Here is a 15,258-nt window from a genome sequence, read left to right as displayed (position 1 = left end):
CTCTATTCTGGCATTACTGTACCAAAACAGAGACTGCCTGCAACATCCTCATCATAAGCACTACAGGGAAGTACGCAGCTCTACACAATAATCTCATGTCGGTACTGTAATCTGCAGCTTACAGAACAGACATCGAGAATATTGTATAGTTACTACGATACGTCCTGGCAGACTAGGTCTCTTAATCTCTTATCTCTCTTGAATCTTCTATTATCATAAACTTATTCTGTCTGGGTCATCCACTGATGACTGCCAGCAATGGTATCCTCATCCTTATCTAGGGCAACTGTACTTTCAAGACTCACTTTTATGTACTCGTGCCTTGCACGAAATGGGCACACCATTTAAACCCATACTGACGAAAATATATTATTTATTGGAGTACGTGTTTCCAACGTAGACCTCAATAAGTTTGTTAAATCTATTTCATGTTTCTATGTACTCCACGAAAATCAAGACACTAACTGAGGTAATCTTATATTTCCCGAGGTATAACGTAGAATCTAGAAACAAAGAATTACAGGAAAGGCAAGCAGAATCCTATACTCCGCATGTGATTGCTAGTAAACTCTTCCCAACACTTAGATAATTTTTCCCTATGAATCGGAGCCTAAGCTCGATACCACATTTGTCACGACCCAACCTATGGGCGGACCAAGACTAGGACACAGGCCAGCCTAAAGCCCCCGAGGCCCGTAGTAAGCCTTAACTATTCATTTACCCAACTCTAAGGCCCATTTGGGCCCAATATCAAGAAAACAAACGGACAGAGTCCGGCCATAAAATGGACTTTCCAACGGGGAGTTTTCGACTCACCCGACCTGTAAACATGATAAATACTCAATTGGGGAGCTCAGCTCACCCTCCACATACTCATATCCTCATAAAAATAAATGGGAGCTCAGCTCCCTCATCCAATACATCAAACATGCATATCATTATACGTTTACAGGTCCAACATGATAATAATATTACAGACCATAATCAAATAAATACTTCTAACACATGCGGAAATTCTAGGAGTAAATAAAATTACACAAATATTGATAAACAACCTGCGAAGGAGAAAAGCAGGTTAACCAAAATAAAATCCTCCTGTAGCCTGAAAAAAAATATTGAACAGGAGTGAGCGTTCGACTCAGAGAGTAAAATATCAATTTTAACCATAATCTCTATAACTATCTAAAACTAATGCACCCTGTAGAGTGAAATGCAACATCAACATCATAACATCAAAAAGGTAATTTGGAGCACTCACGCACCCTGTAACATCAATCATAATATATGGGAGCTGATCCCCTATACAGCCCTCTTAAATCCAACCTGGTACCAGCGAAGAACTCAAGCCGGACTTTCGCTTAATAAACCAAATCGAGGGTCCCAGCGAAGAACTCAAGCCGTGACTACCCCCCGAAGGATCGGGTCCATGAAGAACTCAAGCCGTGACTACCCGTCCTGTCCATAGTCCACACCACATCACACGCACGCCAACGCACGCACACTGCTCCAAATTACCACAACAACATCCATGGCACGTTAACAGTTATGAATGCAACATAAATCGTGCCTAGAGTTTAACTACATAAATATGCATATAAGTGATGCATGGACATGCTTGAACATATAATAATATCGAAATTACAATTAAAATTAATATTTTACTCACAGACTTGACGGTGGTCACTGAGGCGGCTGGGCGGAGGAAGAAAGGCATCGGCTCACTGACAATTTTATTACAATCATTTAATAAATTTGACTCCATACAAACAAGGAAAAGACCAAATACGTCCTAAGTCGTGTAGAAAATCCGTGAGTCTCCCTATACCTAGGACCTACCCAACTGCGCAAAAGGGCTTAAAACACACTTCTATATCCACAATCCACATATCCACAACTCAATCACGTCACACAGCCCCTCCTGGGCCCATCAAATCAATCATCCATCACAATATGTAAAATTTCAATTTAGTCCTTATAATTGATCATTTTTGCAAAAACTGCTCAAATAAGCTCTAAAAATTATAAAACTCTGCCCCGCGGTCCTTAGAAATATTACTAAACTATTGCAAAAAGAATCGTAATTTTCTAAGCTACCACGAATATTTTATGGATTTAAGCACTAGAAAATTACGAAAAAGCAAGGTTCGGGTTTACCTTTGCCGATTCCAACTGTCGAATTTTCGCGAATCGAGGATACCTACACGAAGCCCAATAATAATATATAAAAAAATCAGGGGTATTACAATATATATATATATATATATATATATATATATATCATTCTTATAAAAAATATTTTATAATTTTTTAATAAATTTATTCAATTAAACTTAATTTAAATAACCAAACAAATCCGATCAGCCTATCGGGCTAAATTCCGACCCGAATCCGCCCGCCAACAAACAGTATCCATCATCACATTACCGATGAGCAGAATATTTCGATGTTTCAAAGCTTAACACATCTTCTCTTGCGCGAAAAAGAAGTTCTAGCGAAGAAGAAAATGGCAGATGATCCAGAGAAGAGATTTCACTCCATCATGGACAAGCTCTTTCACGCTCCTAAATCCCTTTCCAATCCTTCCAGGTATCTATTTCCTCTTTTTCCTTTGCGCTTTCACTGTTTGGTTACTGAGAAAACGAAGGAATCGCAAAAGAAATCAATTATTGTGTTAGCTGATAGGGTTCAAGCAAAGAAGCGGTATACGCCGTCTGTTATATTTATTGGTTCAATTTAGGTTTTATTCTGAATTTGTTTACTGTTAGTGGAATTTTTGTGCTCGTTTCAAATGGTTTATGCTTTTAGCTAAGGTTATGATGTGTGTTGAATTTAGTTGGTACTTTATTTTGTTTGATAGTTCATCTGGAGTGGAGTCATCAAGGGGGAAAAAGAGACACAACCCAGAGTCTGCGTTGGCACTAGTGGAACCTAGAACAAGAGGGGATGTGGTTGGGTCATCTCAGCGTTCATTAGCTCCAGCTGAAGCTCCATTGTGCAGACCCTGGGACCGAGGAGATCTCATGAGGAGGGTGGCAACGTTTAGGTCCATGACTTGGTTTGCTAAGCCCAAGGTCATCTTTTAAGTTTGCTACTTATTCTTATTATGTAATCTAATTATAAACTTCTATAGCTTTGATGTTATCATAGACTAGTCAGCACATTTTGTTGAAGTTCAAGTTTTGTTTGAATATGAACTAATTATTTTAAGATGCTTGCTGGAAAAAAAAAAAGGAACTAGTTTATGCTTAACTTTGCAGTTTTGGATTGGGGGCTGATGCTTTCTTTGCAAACAGGCTTGTAAAAAGTAGAATGTGGATTCTAGTGGAAGAAAATAATGACATTACTTAGAGAAAATGAGAGCATAGAGAGATTTATAGAATTCTTGAATGATTGTAGTAACTTTCTTGGATGCTGAATTTATCATTTTGAAAATGAAAGCTGATACTTTAACCAAGTCTTAATCAGGACCAATTTCCTAAGTTTGCCAATTGAAGTAAATTTATGATAATCTTTGATAAATCATTTTTCTTTGACTGAATTTATTTTTTTTGTCCTTTTCTTCACCATCTCTTTCAAAATTGGGTTTCTTTCCTGTTTTAACTAGTGTTTTCATTGGCATTAGATATTAAATTTCATAAGTTGCTCTGTATCTCATTTAAATTCTTCATAATTGCTTCCTCAGAATGTAGACCACAATTTTGTCTTGATTCTTTTCTATCACCTTGAGATGTGTTTTATTTAAGAGTCGTTTTCCAATTCCCTTGTTCTCCCAACCACCCTTATCTTTTTGGATCTCATGTATGTTTCTAACTTTTCTATCATTGTTAGGTGGTGAGTGCTGTAAATTGTGCAAGGAGGGGATGGATCAACTTAGATATGGATATTATAGGCTGTGAAGCATGTGCAGCTCGTCTTCTTTTTTCCACCCCATTATCTTGGACGCAGCAGCAAGGCATGTCATACTACTCTTTTGCTACAGTAGGCATTGATAAATTAGTGCTGTAAAAATGCAACTTCTAGTGATGGTGGCATCTGATTTGAAGTTTTGAACTATTTTCCCATGTTTTCAGTTGAGAAGGCAGCCATGGTATTTAGCTTAAAGCTGGATAGTGGACACAAATTACTGTGTCCTTGGATTGATAATGCCTGTGACGAAAGATTGGCAGAGTTTCCTCCCACTCCTCCTCCTGTTTTAGTTGATAAATTCAGAGAATGTTCTTCTGCTCTCTTACAACTTTTAGCCCTTCCAGTGATTTCATCTTCAGCCGTGGAATACATGAGAAGCTCACAGCTGGAAGAATTTCTTAGAGAGGCACCAACCTTGGATTATGGCAATGGATCTATTAACATATCTCAAGTAGAATACCTCGGAAATGAGTGTGAAGCTGATTCTGCTAACTTGTATTATCAGGTTCAATTATTGTATCTGTTATTGCACATAACTTTTCCACATCAATTGTCAGTTCTGTTTCAGTATCTAGATTTTACTATATACAACTTGCTATGAACTCAGAATTTAATTGTTCAAACAATATGATTGGTACTAGTGATAATTTATTGTTCCATATGTCCTTCATGAACATAGTGATGGTAGTTTTCCTTGTTTTAAAGTTCTTCATGAAGAGCAATGACAACTTTTAGTATTTACAGGCACAAAAGCTTATAAGTTTATGTGGCTGGGAACCACGATCACTGCCTTATGTTGTTGACTGCAAGGAAAGACCAAAGAAGCTCATTAAGGATGCCGACATTTTGAATTCATCCAATATAGTCACTAATGGACAAAATACAAGCATCAGTTTTTATTCTGCCGCCACCAATGAAAATTTGGAGGCTACTGAAGATTTTAGTTTGCTTAGTGGGCTACAAGCTGATCCTCACTCTATTGTTTTAGATTGCAAGCTTTGTGGAGCCAGTGTGGGACTATGGACTTTTTCTACAGTTCCAAGGCCAGTAGAGTTGTTTAGATTGGCTGGATACACCGAAGTGAATAGTAGAAAAAATTATGGACAAGATTCAGGCAATGAAAGTCAAGTTGACAACAGAGGAGCTGTTGCAAATTCTGCCTCTAATGGAGTACTATCTTCCATAGATAGACCATCAACTTTAAATTTAACAATTGCCGGGGGTCCACCGCCTACAAAACAGAACTTCAAAGCAACAATTTCATTGCCTGTTATTGGCCGGAATTTAAGGGCTAGGCTTTCTTATGACTCTGGTTTTAGAGATCGTACGTTTAATGACCTAGAAGTGCAGTCTATATCTGATAAAAATATATTTGTGAAAGAAAAGGGAATTACAGAAAACAGTTTTGGTGAGCAAGTTTCTCTTCCAGAACCTGTGGGGATGTTAAAGAGCAAAACAGCTGATCAGGGACAGTGTAGTTATGCAAGTGGAGATCAATCCTCTTGTTTGAACATTGAAAGTGGTGAAAAAGGATCTGCTCTTAGAAAGGAGTCTGATATTTACATGTCATCGAAAGGCACAGACATTAGTGGAGAAGGAATTTTTTCAGAAATTGGAGTGTGTGATTCTAATAGGGAATGCACAACAGAGAGCACAGCAGATATAGCACAAAGTTTTGATCAGAATTATAGGTTGCTTGAAAATGCACAAAATGCTGGGTCCCTTGATTCAGCAGTAGGAAGTTTCGGCAGTTCTCAAATTATAATATCTTCTGTTTCAGGCCCAGGTGCTACTGTCGCCATTGGAAATGGGAATAGTACAAGTGACTCATTAGCTTTGGTTGCCTCTGAAATTTGCAATCAGCAAGAGGTTCCAGGAGCAGATGTTTTATGTGGCAAAGATATTACTTCGAAGGTAGACTCAACCAAAGGTAAAACTCATTCTTATCTCAAAAACATGTCAAGCGCTCAAGCAAAAAGCCAGGAAGGCACCAAAGATAGAGTACAGAGTATGGTGAACAGTGACAATACAGCATATGGTACAGATAAGCAACAATATTATGGTTCCCGTGCTCAAACAATGATTTTGAACTTAAATAGAATGTTCATTACTTCATGAGAGATGCACTTTTTCTTTCTTGATCAACTAATCTACATGATACAATGTTATTGTTATTCTTTTCTCCCTTGCTCTGTTATTGTAGGGTGAAAGAAAATCTAGCATTGCATTCTTTTTGGGAATTGAATCCAAAATTATTTTTAATTTTAAAAACAATTTTTTTACATTCTGATTCTAGGCATGAATAAAGGATAATTTTCTGTTCTAGCCTTACTAAATTATTTATCCTTTAAAAACCTTGCTATCAAGTTTACCTGTAGTTACATATATTAGTCTAGTCTTTTAGGCTTTTAACCGCTTTCTCCATGTAGCTTTGCACTAGTTGTATTGTCTTTTGTCGTCTTTACATCTCTTCCAACTTCTTGGCTTTATATAATTGCTGTCTAATTATATTTTTCTTTACCAAAATTTGGGAGGGTTCCAATTTGAATGTGAAGTTCTGGTCTCACATCTGAATATTTGATGGATTTGCTATGAGTTTTATGCTATATGCTTGGCTTCCCAAATGCCAAGTCAGTATGGAAACAGGGTTTATTTAGAGAGATCTTGATGTACCATGATTCTATGATATAATTTGTTATGTTTATATATAGCTAAAGCTTAGGTTCTGTTTAGCATTGCCGTTGAGAAAAAATCTCCTTAAATATGTTGATTAGAGGGTGTTAAAATTAGTTTATATTTAAATTTGACATGTTTTGTCATAGAAACTTTTACTCAACTCAACTCAACTAAGCCTTTATCCCAAAAATTTGGGGTCGGTTATATGGATTCGCTTTCTCTACTCTAAACGATTTTGGGTTAAATCCTCAGAAATGTGTAATGCTTCTAGGTCATGTTGTACTACTTTCCTCCAAGTCAATTTAGGTCTACCCCTTTTTTTCTTTCTATCCTCTAACCTAATGTGCATTACTTGTCTAACTGGAGTCTCCGTATGTCTGCGCTTCACATGATCAAACCACCTCAATCTCCCTTCTCTCAACTTATCCTCAATTGGCACCACTCCTACCTTTTCTCTAATACTCTCATTATGGACTTTATCTAGTCTAGTATGGCCACTCATCCACCTTAACATTCTCATCTCTGCAACTCTTATCTTAGACGCATATGACTCCTTCAGTGCCCAACACTCACTACCATATAATATAGCCGGTCATATGGTTGTATGATAAAATTTTCCTTTCCACTTATTGGGAATCTTGCGATCACATAAAACTCCCGTAGCATGTCTCCACTTCAACCATCCGGCTTTAATCCTATGACTAACATCCTCCTCACATCCCCCATTTACTTGAAGGACTGAGTCGAGATATTTAAAGTGATTACTTTGGGACAGTACCACTCCATCCAAACTAACTCATTCCCTATCACTAGTTTGGCCTTAACTGAACTTGCAATGCATGTATTCTGTCTTTGTTCTACTTAACTTAAAGCCCTTTGACTCTAGAGTACTTCTCTAAAGCTCTAGCTTTCTATTGACTCCTTCTCGCGTCTCATCTATCAGAATAATATCATCCGTAAACATCATGCACCAAGGAATACTCTCTTATATATGTTTCGTCAATTCATCTAAAACTAATGTAAAAAGGTAGGGGCTTATAGCTGATCCTTGGTGTAATCCAATTGAGATAAAAAAATCTCTTGTGTCCCCTCCCACTGTGCGCACAATAGTAGTTGCTCCTTCATACATATCTTTCAACACTTGTATGTACCTAATAGATACCCTATTTTGTTCTAACACACTCCATAAGACATCTCTTGGAACACTATTATAAGCCTTCTCCAAATCAATAAAAACCATGTGTAGATCTTTCTTCACATCTCTATATTTTTCCATCAAGTTTCTAATGAGAAAGATTGTTTCCATAGTTGAACGATCGGGCATGAAGCCAAATTGATTGAGAGAAATAGAAGTATCATGACGTTGTCGATGCTCCACAATTCTCTCCCACAACTTCATAGTATGGCTCATGAGTTTAATTTCCCTATAGTTTGAGCAACTCTGTATGCCTCCCTTATTTTTAAAAATAGGTACTAAAATACTCCTCCTCCATTCATCAGGCATTTTCTTTGAGTTTAGAATCTTATTAAATAATTTAGTTAACCATGCCACTCCCATATCTCCCAAACACTTCCACACTTCAATTGGTATTCCATCGAGTCCACAGGTTTTACCCACTTTCATTCTTTTAAGTACTTCCTTTACTTCTAAATATCTAATCCTTCTAGTATAATTCACATTCTTTTCTATTGTTCTATAGTCTATATTCACGCTATTACCATTTTGACTATTATTAAAGAGATCATTAAAATAATTTCTTCATCTTTCTTTAATGTCCTCATTTTTCATCAACACTTTTTCTTCTTTATCCTTAATGCACCTAACTTGATTGAGATCTTGACATTTCATTTCTCTCCTCATTGCTAATCTATAAATATCTTGTTCTCCTTCTTTAGTTCCAAGTTTCTTATATAATTTTTCAAATGCCTGTGCTCTTGCTTGACTAACTGCATTTTTTGCCTCTTTCTTTGCTATTTTGTACTGTTCATATGCCTCATTATTATCACATTTAGGTAATTTCTTATACCATTTTCTTTTTCTCTTCACTGCCTTTTGTACTTCCTCGTTCCACCACCATCTCTCTTTTGTGGGTGGTCCATGTCCTTTAGACTCTTCGAGTACTTTTCTAACTACTTCTCTAATCTTTGATGCCATCTGTATCCACATATCATTGGCCTCCATATCTAGCTTCCATGCTTCGGACTCGAGAAGCTCATTTTTGAACTTCACTTGCTTTACTCCTTTGAACTCCCACCACTTTGTTCGAGCTATACTATTGCTTCTCACCTTACTTGAATTATTTCTAAACTTGACATCCAATATCACTAACCGATGTTGACTTGTTAAAGCCTCTCCTGGAATGACCTTGCAATCCTTGCATAGAGCTCTATTTGTCTTCCTGGTTAAGAGGAAGTCGTTTTGGCTTCTATGTTGCCCACTTTTGAAAGTTACTAAATGTGACTCTCTTTTTATAAAGTAGGTATTTGCTAGTATTAGGTCGTATGCCATAGCAAAATTCATGATGCTTTTTCCCTCCTCATTTCGACTGCCAAAACTAAAACCTCCATGAACATTCTCATAACCTTGCCTATCACTTCCTCCATGTCCATTCAAATCTCCACCAATGAAAACATTCTCTTCGTTCGGTATGCTTTGCATTAAATCATCCATATCTTCCCAAAACCTTTGTTTACTCTCACTATCTAGTCCTATTTGTGAGGCATAAGCACTAACTACATTTATTGTTTCTCCTTCTAGTACTAGTTTTACTAGTATAATTCTATCTCCTACTCTTTTAACAGCTATTACAGCGTCTTTCAATGTCCTGTCTATGATTATGTCCACTCCGTTCTTGTTTCTCTCCTTTCCGGTAAACCACAGTTTGTACCATGAATTACTCACTTCCCTGCTTTTCTCTCTTACCCATTTAGTCTCCTGAATGCAAGCAATATTCACTCTTCTCCTTTCCAAGGTATCTACAAGTTCCATTAATTTTCTTGTAAGTGATCTAACATTCCAAGTACCAACCCTGATCCTCCTCCTATCCTGTTCCTTCCTAATTGGTCTCTTTCTGTGATATCTTCTATTGTTTTCTATGTCTATCTTGTGTTCTGTTCCACTATCTGTCCTATGGACTAACTTCTTTACCCACACCCGTCCATGACGTGGGAACCCTTGCTCACTTAACACCACACCCGAGCGCCGGCATGACGCGTCGCTTTGGTGAACGCCCTACACCCTTGCATATTTCTCACTACACCCGGGTTCCGATGTAGTGCGTCGTAAGTAGAGGACGCCCCCAACGTTTATATTATTTGAATCCATATCATAAGGTGTGACGAAATTTTTACGCTGGTTGTCACCTACCGCAATCCTACTCCTTTATCCGGGTTTGGGACCGGCTAAGCGCAAACTACTTAGGCGGAGTTTGTCATAGAAACTTCAAGACCACTAAATATTTTTTCAACAACTGTGGTTTTCCAAAAATCAGCATTTTGGCCTCCCAACCACAATCCCAAATGGAGCCTCAAGTCAGATAAACTTTTTCTTGGAGGAAAAAAAAAAAAGAAAAAAGGAAGTTTCAAACAAATGAATTCTTTTGTTTCTGCATGCCATATTGTAATGCAATAATTTCTATTTTGCACTGATTGAAATAACCGAACTGGATCCAACTGATTCCATGCAGTAATGCTCAATTTTTTATTCCCCTTCAAATGTGGCAGCTAATGTAGAATATATTTTATAAAGGAGTGAAAAATATCTCATATAACATTGTTGTGCCATGGCTTTGAATCAAGTGCAATTCTCTGAGCGTTCACACTCCCCAAATCATCATGTAATTGATTGTCTCTCTTTGCAATTTCATCCATACCTCTTTTTGTTGGGATATGCCCATAAGTTTTGCTTGCAGGGGAGAACCATTGATCACCTTTGCTCCACTTGAATATTTTTGTACTGAAGTGGAGAATCAAATCCCAAACTATCACCTCTTCCTCTGCCAACTTCTTAAATATATTGTTCTGCATGCTTCTTATTGAACTAACTGAACCCTATTAGAGTATCTGAATTTCACATTTTGGACTTATAATTTTTTTGTTTTTTCATCAATGATCTTAGATTGCACAAATGGCTTTTCTTACTGCACTTACTTATCTTAAGATAAGAATTTACTTGCATAGGTTTGTCCGTTGAAACCCTTAATTCTTAGTTCTTCATTCTTTTTTTTTTTGGCTCATGCCAGTAAAATATCTTGAAGCTAGTTTTTCAGTTAACATTTTTAGTAAAAATTGGGACTTGGATGGATGCTGTCTAATAGATGTCGTGTGTATCTGAAGAATCTTCCAAATGTCAAAGAAATAAAAAGGTCTCAAAACAAGTTTGTGTATGTGTAATAATGAATTTCCGGATCTTCTGGATTCCTAGGCATTAAAGTGAATTTCAAAAGCTCTAAGGAGGAAATGATTTGAGCATGGTCTCTGAAATTATATAATTAGATTTCTTTCTGTTGGTTGCTCTACTTAATTAGTGGTATTACCCCAAAGTAATCACTTTAAATATCTCGGCTCAATCCTTCAAATAGATGGGGGATGTGAAGATGATGTTAGTCATAGGATTAAAGCCAGATGGTTGAAGTGGAGACGTGCCATAGGAGTTTTATGTGATTGCAAGATTTTTAATAAGTTGAAAGGAAAATTTCACCGTACAGCTATACAACCAGCTATGTTATATGGTAGTGAGTGTTGGGCAATGAAGGAGCCGTATGTGTCTAAGATGAGAGTTGCGAAGATGAGAATGTTAAGGTGGATGAGTGACCATACTAAACTATATCAAGTCCATAATGAGAGTATTAGAGAAAAGGTAGTAGTGGTGCTAATTGAGGATAAGTTGAGAGAAGGGAGATTAAGATGGTTTGGTCATGTGAAGCGTAGACATACGGAGGCTCCAGTTAGACAAGTAGAGCACATTGGGTTAGATGATAGAAAGAAAAGAAGGGGTAGACCTAAATTGACTTGGAGGAGAGCAGTATAACATGACCTAGAAGCATTACACATTTCTAAGGATTTAACCCAAAATCATTTAAAGTGGAGAAAGAGAATCCATATAGTCAACTCCAATAAATTTTTGGGATAAAGGTTTAGTTTAGTTGAGTTGAATTGAGGTTGTTCCACTTAATTGTCCTCTTTAAGTATAAGACATTGTTGAAGAACAGAACTAGAAGTAAGGGAATAGAGCTTGATGTTGCATCCATTGACTGGAAAAAGTAGTAGTGGAGAAATCCCATTTCTCGAGCAAGGAATCAGCCATCTTTTAAAATCTTTTGAAATAATTTCTGAATGTTAGGAAAACATACTCACATTTAAGTACTGTTTTTGAGGGGAAAAAAAGGAGTAAATTTCCTGTAATCTGGATATGGGATCTGTTTTTATTGGTGTTTTAAGATTAGAGTGATCATGGAATTCATCTGCTTACCAGTTCAACTGGTTTGACTTGGTCATATATAATATAAATATTTTTAAAATCAAATGGTTTTTAGGAAGAAAATTAAAGAAATTTAAAAAAAAAAAAAATAGAAGACCGAATTGGTCATTGGTCTGGTTCTGAGAGCACTACTTTTTCTTTTTTCTTTTTTTTTTTTAAATCTAGGTTCTTGTTTGAATTAATTGAGATTAGAAGTAGTCTCGGAATCATGGGAGAACATAAATCTCAAGGGGATAGAATGTGAGATTGCGTTGCTGCTTGAAATTCATATTGATGGTGGTTTGGCTAAACAATGAAAACCACAAAATTCCTGTTTGTATTAGACCATCATATTGTTAGCATAACAAATATTTTGTTGAAATTCTGATCCGTAGTTGGTCATTTTTAATGTGGTTTTCATCATTCATTTGCAGAATTTGCTGCTGATGTTGAAGTGCTCTTTTGTTTTTGGTTTGCTTGATAGTTTGTTGTTCAGAATAGGAATTTGTCAATCATGTTCCTCTCATGTTTCAGGCAAGGAGCTAAGGGAAATATCAGATGAAGGAATGGAGTTTGATCCAATCAGGCAGCACAGACATTTTTGCCCCTGGATTGTATCAACAAACAGTGGGGCAGCTGGTTGGAAGCAAACATTATCTGCTTTATTTCGTCTAAAGGAGCATTCTAGCCCTTCTACAAAATCTCCTTCACCCACTTCCGTGATTAAGGTACAAGGATCTTAATCTGTTTTTCTTGAAGCATTAATGTGCTAGTAAAATGAGTGAGGTTGTCTTTTAGATGGGTGCTAGAGATACCTAATGTGCTTGTAACATTTTGCACCATGATTTCCAACATCCCCTGGATTGGTAAGCGATTAGAATTTTGAAAAGTGAAGAAATGCCACCCTAAAGCTTACGTCGAGTTTGTGACACTTGAAGTTAAATAGATCACAGCATTATCATGTTAATCAGTAGTTCATGACGGTAACGTTGGTGATGAAGATGGGATTTTTGAACAAGTGGCCATCTCCATCTTACTTAAAACATACAATTATATTTTGGGTTTAGTTTGATTAAACTGCATTTATTCCACTATTGTCATATATAGGGATTTAATTTACTATTTTGTCATTTGCTAGGTGGATGATCCCATTACTTCAGTAAGAAAGCTATTCATGTCTCCATCTGCAAAGAAAATGAAACCTACTCCCGGGTCTAGCTGAAGCACCAGGTCCAGGTGTGCAGCTGATCAATTTGCAAGGTTTCAACATGTACGTACCCAAATGACCTTGGTAGATGTATATTTGACGGGACTCTTCTCCTTTTGCATATGGTAGATGCATTGACCTTGGAAATTATGTATGCAAGCAATGCAAGTGTTGAGTGTTGTATCATTAGCTGTGGCGTGGTAGCAGCCATTCAAATTTTACAGTCCGAGTACTTGTGAATTACAACGTAGCATTGCTAGAACAGCTTGCATTCTTAATTACTGTTGTGAGATTTTGGCAGGAATAGCAATAGAATTTATTGTCATATGAAATTGTACTCTGTTCATTGGTATATATATATATATATATATATATATATATATATATATATATATAAATGCTCCAACAGGTATTTGGTGTTAACCCATCAAGCCATATTTAGTGACAATCACCTTTGAATAAGGTCTGTTAAAGCCTCTTTCTACAACAACAGCCCTCGTCTCCTATAATCTGGGCAACTCTGCTCACCGGAAAACAAAATATATTTATTGTTCATTTACTCTGTGATTATGCAATGAATTCTCGACATGTGGTTCTATTTTTATGAGTTTAGCATTTCTCTGAACAATGTCCTGCAAGACAACTGCCACAGATATTGACTCACCTGGAATAAGGGGAAGCAGTATTCTCTTGCACCATTTTCACTTGTCCGATTCTCTTCACAGCCTCCATCCCTTCTATCACTCTTCCAACCACTAGATTTGAGGCAAGCAGCTCCGGTGAATCCCTAGTGGCGATCACGAACCCTCTACCATTTGGGTCAGTTCCCACCTCTTCTTGATCAATCTCTAGTTTCCCTTTCCTTGCAATCAACTTTAATTTTGGAGGAGGTTTCAATGGGTCCCTCAGAAGCTGAATTCTTGATCCCTGAACACTCATCCTGTCTCTCCCATTCATCTGTGAGACTTTCAACTGCCAAGTTACTTCCTTTTCTACTTGCAACCACAGCATCCACACCATCAGATCTCACCCCACCTTGTTGCACATAAATTTGGCATGATTTTGATGAAATCTTTTCTTCTGTAGCTAATACCAGAAGGTCCACCTGCAAGATCACTGAACCTACAAGCTCCAGCTGGGCTGCCTCTCCGTATAATCCAACGTTAATTTTTTAGGAGAAATTCATTTATTTATTTGGTTCTAGGAATGGCAATGAGTCGGATTTTTGCGGATACTTGATCCGACATAATCTTAATAGGATAAATTTAGATAGTATAGTTTAAATTTAGAAGATAGTACTAGTGACAGGTTCAAGTCAAGTTCTTATTTTATATGTTAAGTATATATTACTCAAACTCATTTATATAAATACTTAATTAAATATCAAATATATATTTTTTATAATAATATTTATAAATTTTATATTTTTATATTAAATAAATATAATTTAAATATTTTATGAAATTATTAAATTTTAAAATATAATTTATTAATAAAAAAATAATTTCTTATACAAATTATTTATTAAAATATATAAAATTAAACGAGTTTAGATATTTTTCAAATAATAATAATTGAATTTATGATGAGTCTAAATTTAAAAATATTAACTAGCATCGGATTTGGATAGCCTTTGTCATCCCTCTATTTGGAATGTTATAAAATAAAGCTTCAATTATTATAACATTAACACAATAGTAATAATAACAATTATCCTTTTTAACAAAGAATGGTTTCAGTTAATAAAACTCATTCAACACTCTCATCAGATTAAGAGTTCGAATTTCACCGATTATCAACTTTAGATTGAGGAATCTCCACTTACCTAAATCAACAAAAATTATATTAAATAATATTTAAAAAAAGTTTTTTTTCATTTTTTTTTTTTAATTATTATCTTATTTGTTTTTCTAATAATAATAATAATAATACAGGTAGAATGAATTTTTAAAAAAAATTTATAATTATAATATTAAATTTATAATTATATAAATGTTAAAATTCCCACATT

At 36.0% G+C, this 15,258-nt stretch overlaps 1 protein-coding gene and 1 pseudogene across 3 annotated transcripts; one reads left to right on the top strand and one right to left on the bottom strand.

Annotated features, from left to right (window-relative positions):
* The first annotated feature begins 2,417 nt into the window (after window positions 1–2,417).
* LOC110650370 (uncharacterized) lies at window positions 2,418–13,579 on the top strand. Of its 3 annotated transcripts, none has more exons than XM_058153945.1 (7): window positions 2,418–2,586; window positions 2,858–3,071; window positions 3,829–3,952; window positions 4,071–4,411; window positions 4,651–5,836; window positions 12,575–12,768; window positions 13,179–13,579. In XM_058153945.1, the coding sequence occupies exons 1-7, from the start codon at window positions 2,444–2,446 to the stop codon at window positions 13,260–13,262; spliced, it is 2,286 nt and encodes a 761-aa protein (XP_058009928.1). In that variant the 5' UTR covers window positions 2,418–2,443; the 3' UTR covers window positions 13,263–13,579. The 3 variants fall into 3 exon arrangements, with proteins under 3 accessions (XP_058009928.1, XP_058009929.1, XP_058009927.1); XM_058153944.1 differs by having other exon boundaries at window positions 2,419–2,586; window positions 4,651–5,944; XM_058153946.1 differs by lacking the exons at window positions 3,829–3,952; window positions 4,071–4,411 and having other exon boundaries at window positions 4,651–5,944.
* A 289-nt stretch (window positions 13,580–13,868) lies between these two features.
* LOC110650371 (peptidyl-prolyl cis-trans isomerase CYP26-2, chloroplastic-like) lies at window positions 13,869–14,412 on the bottom strand (annotated as a pseudogene).
* Window positions 14,413–15,258: the final 846 nt, after the last annotated feature.

The sequence above is a fragment of the Hevea brasiliensis genome, chromosome 9, assembly GCF_030052815.1.
Source record: "Hevea brasiliensis isolate MT/VB/25A 57/8 chromosome 9, ASM3005281v1, whole genome shotgun sequence".
NCBI lineage: Eukaryota > Viridiplantae > Streptophyta > Magnoliopsida > Malpighiales > Euphorbiaceae > Hevea > Hevea brasiliensis.
This window is presented reverse-complemented; position numbering and strand designations above follow the sequence as displayed.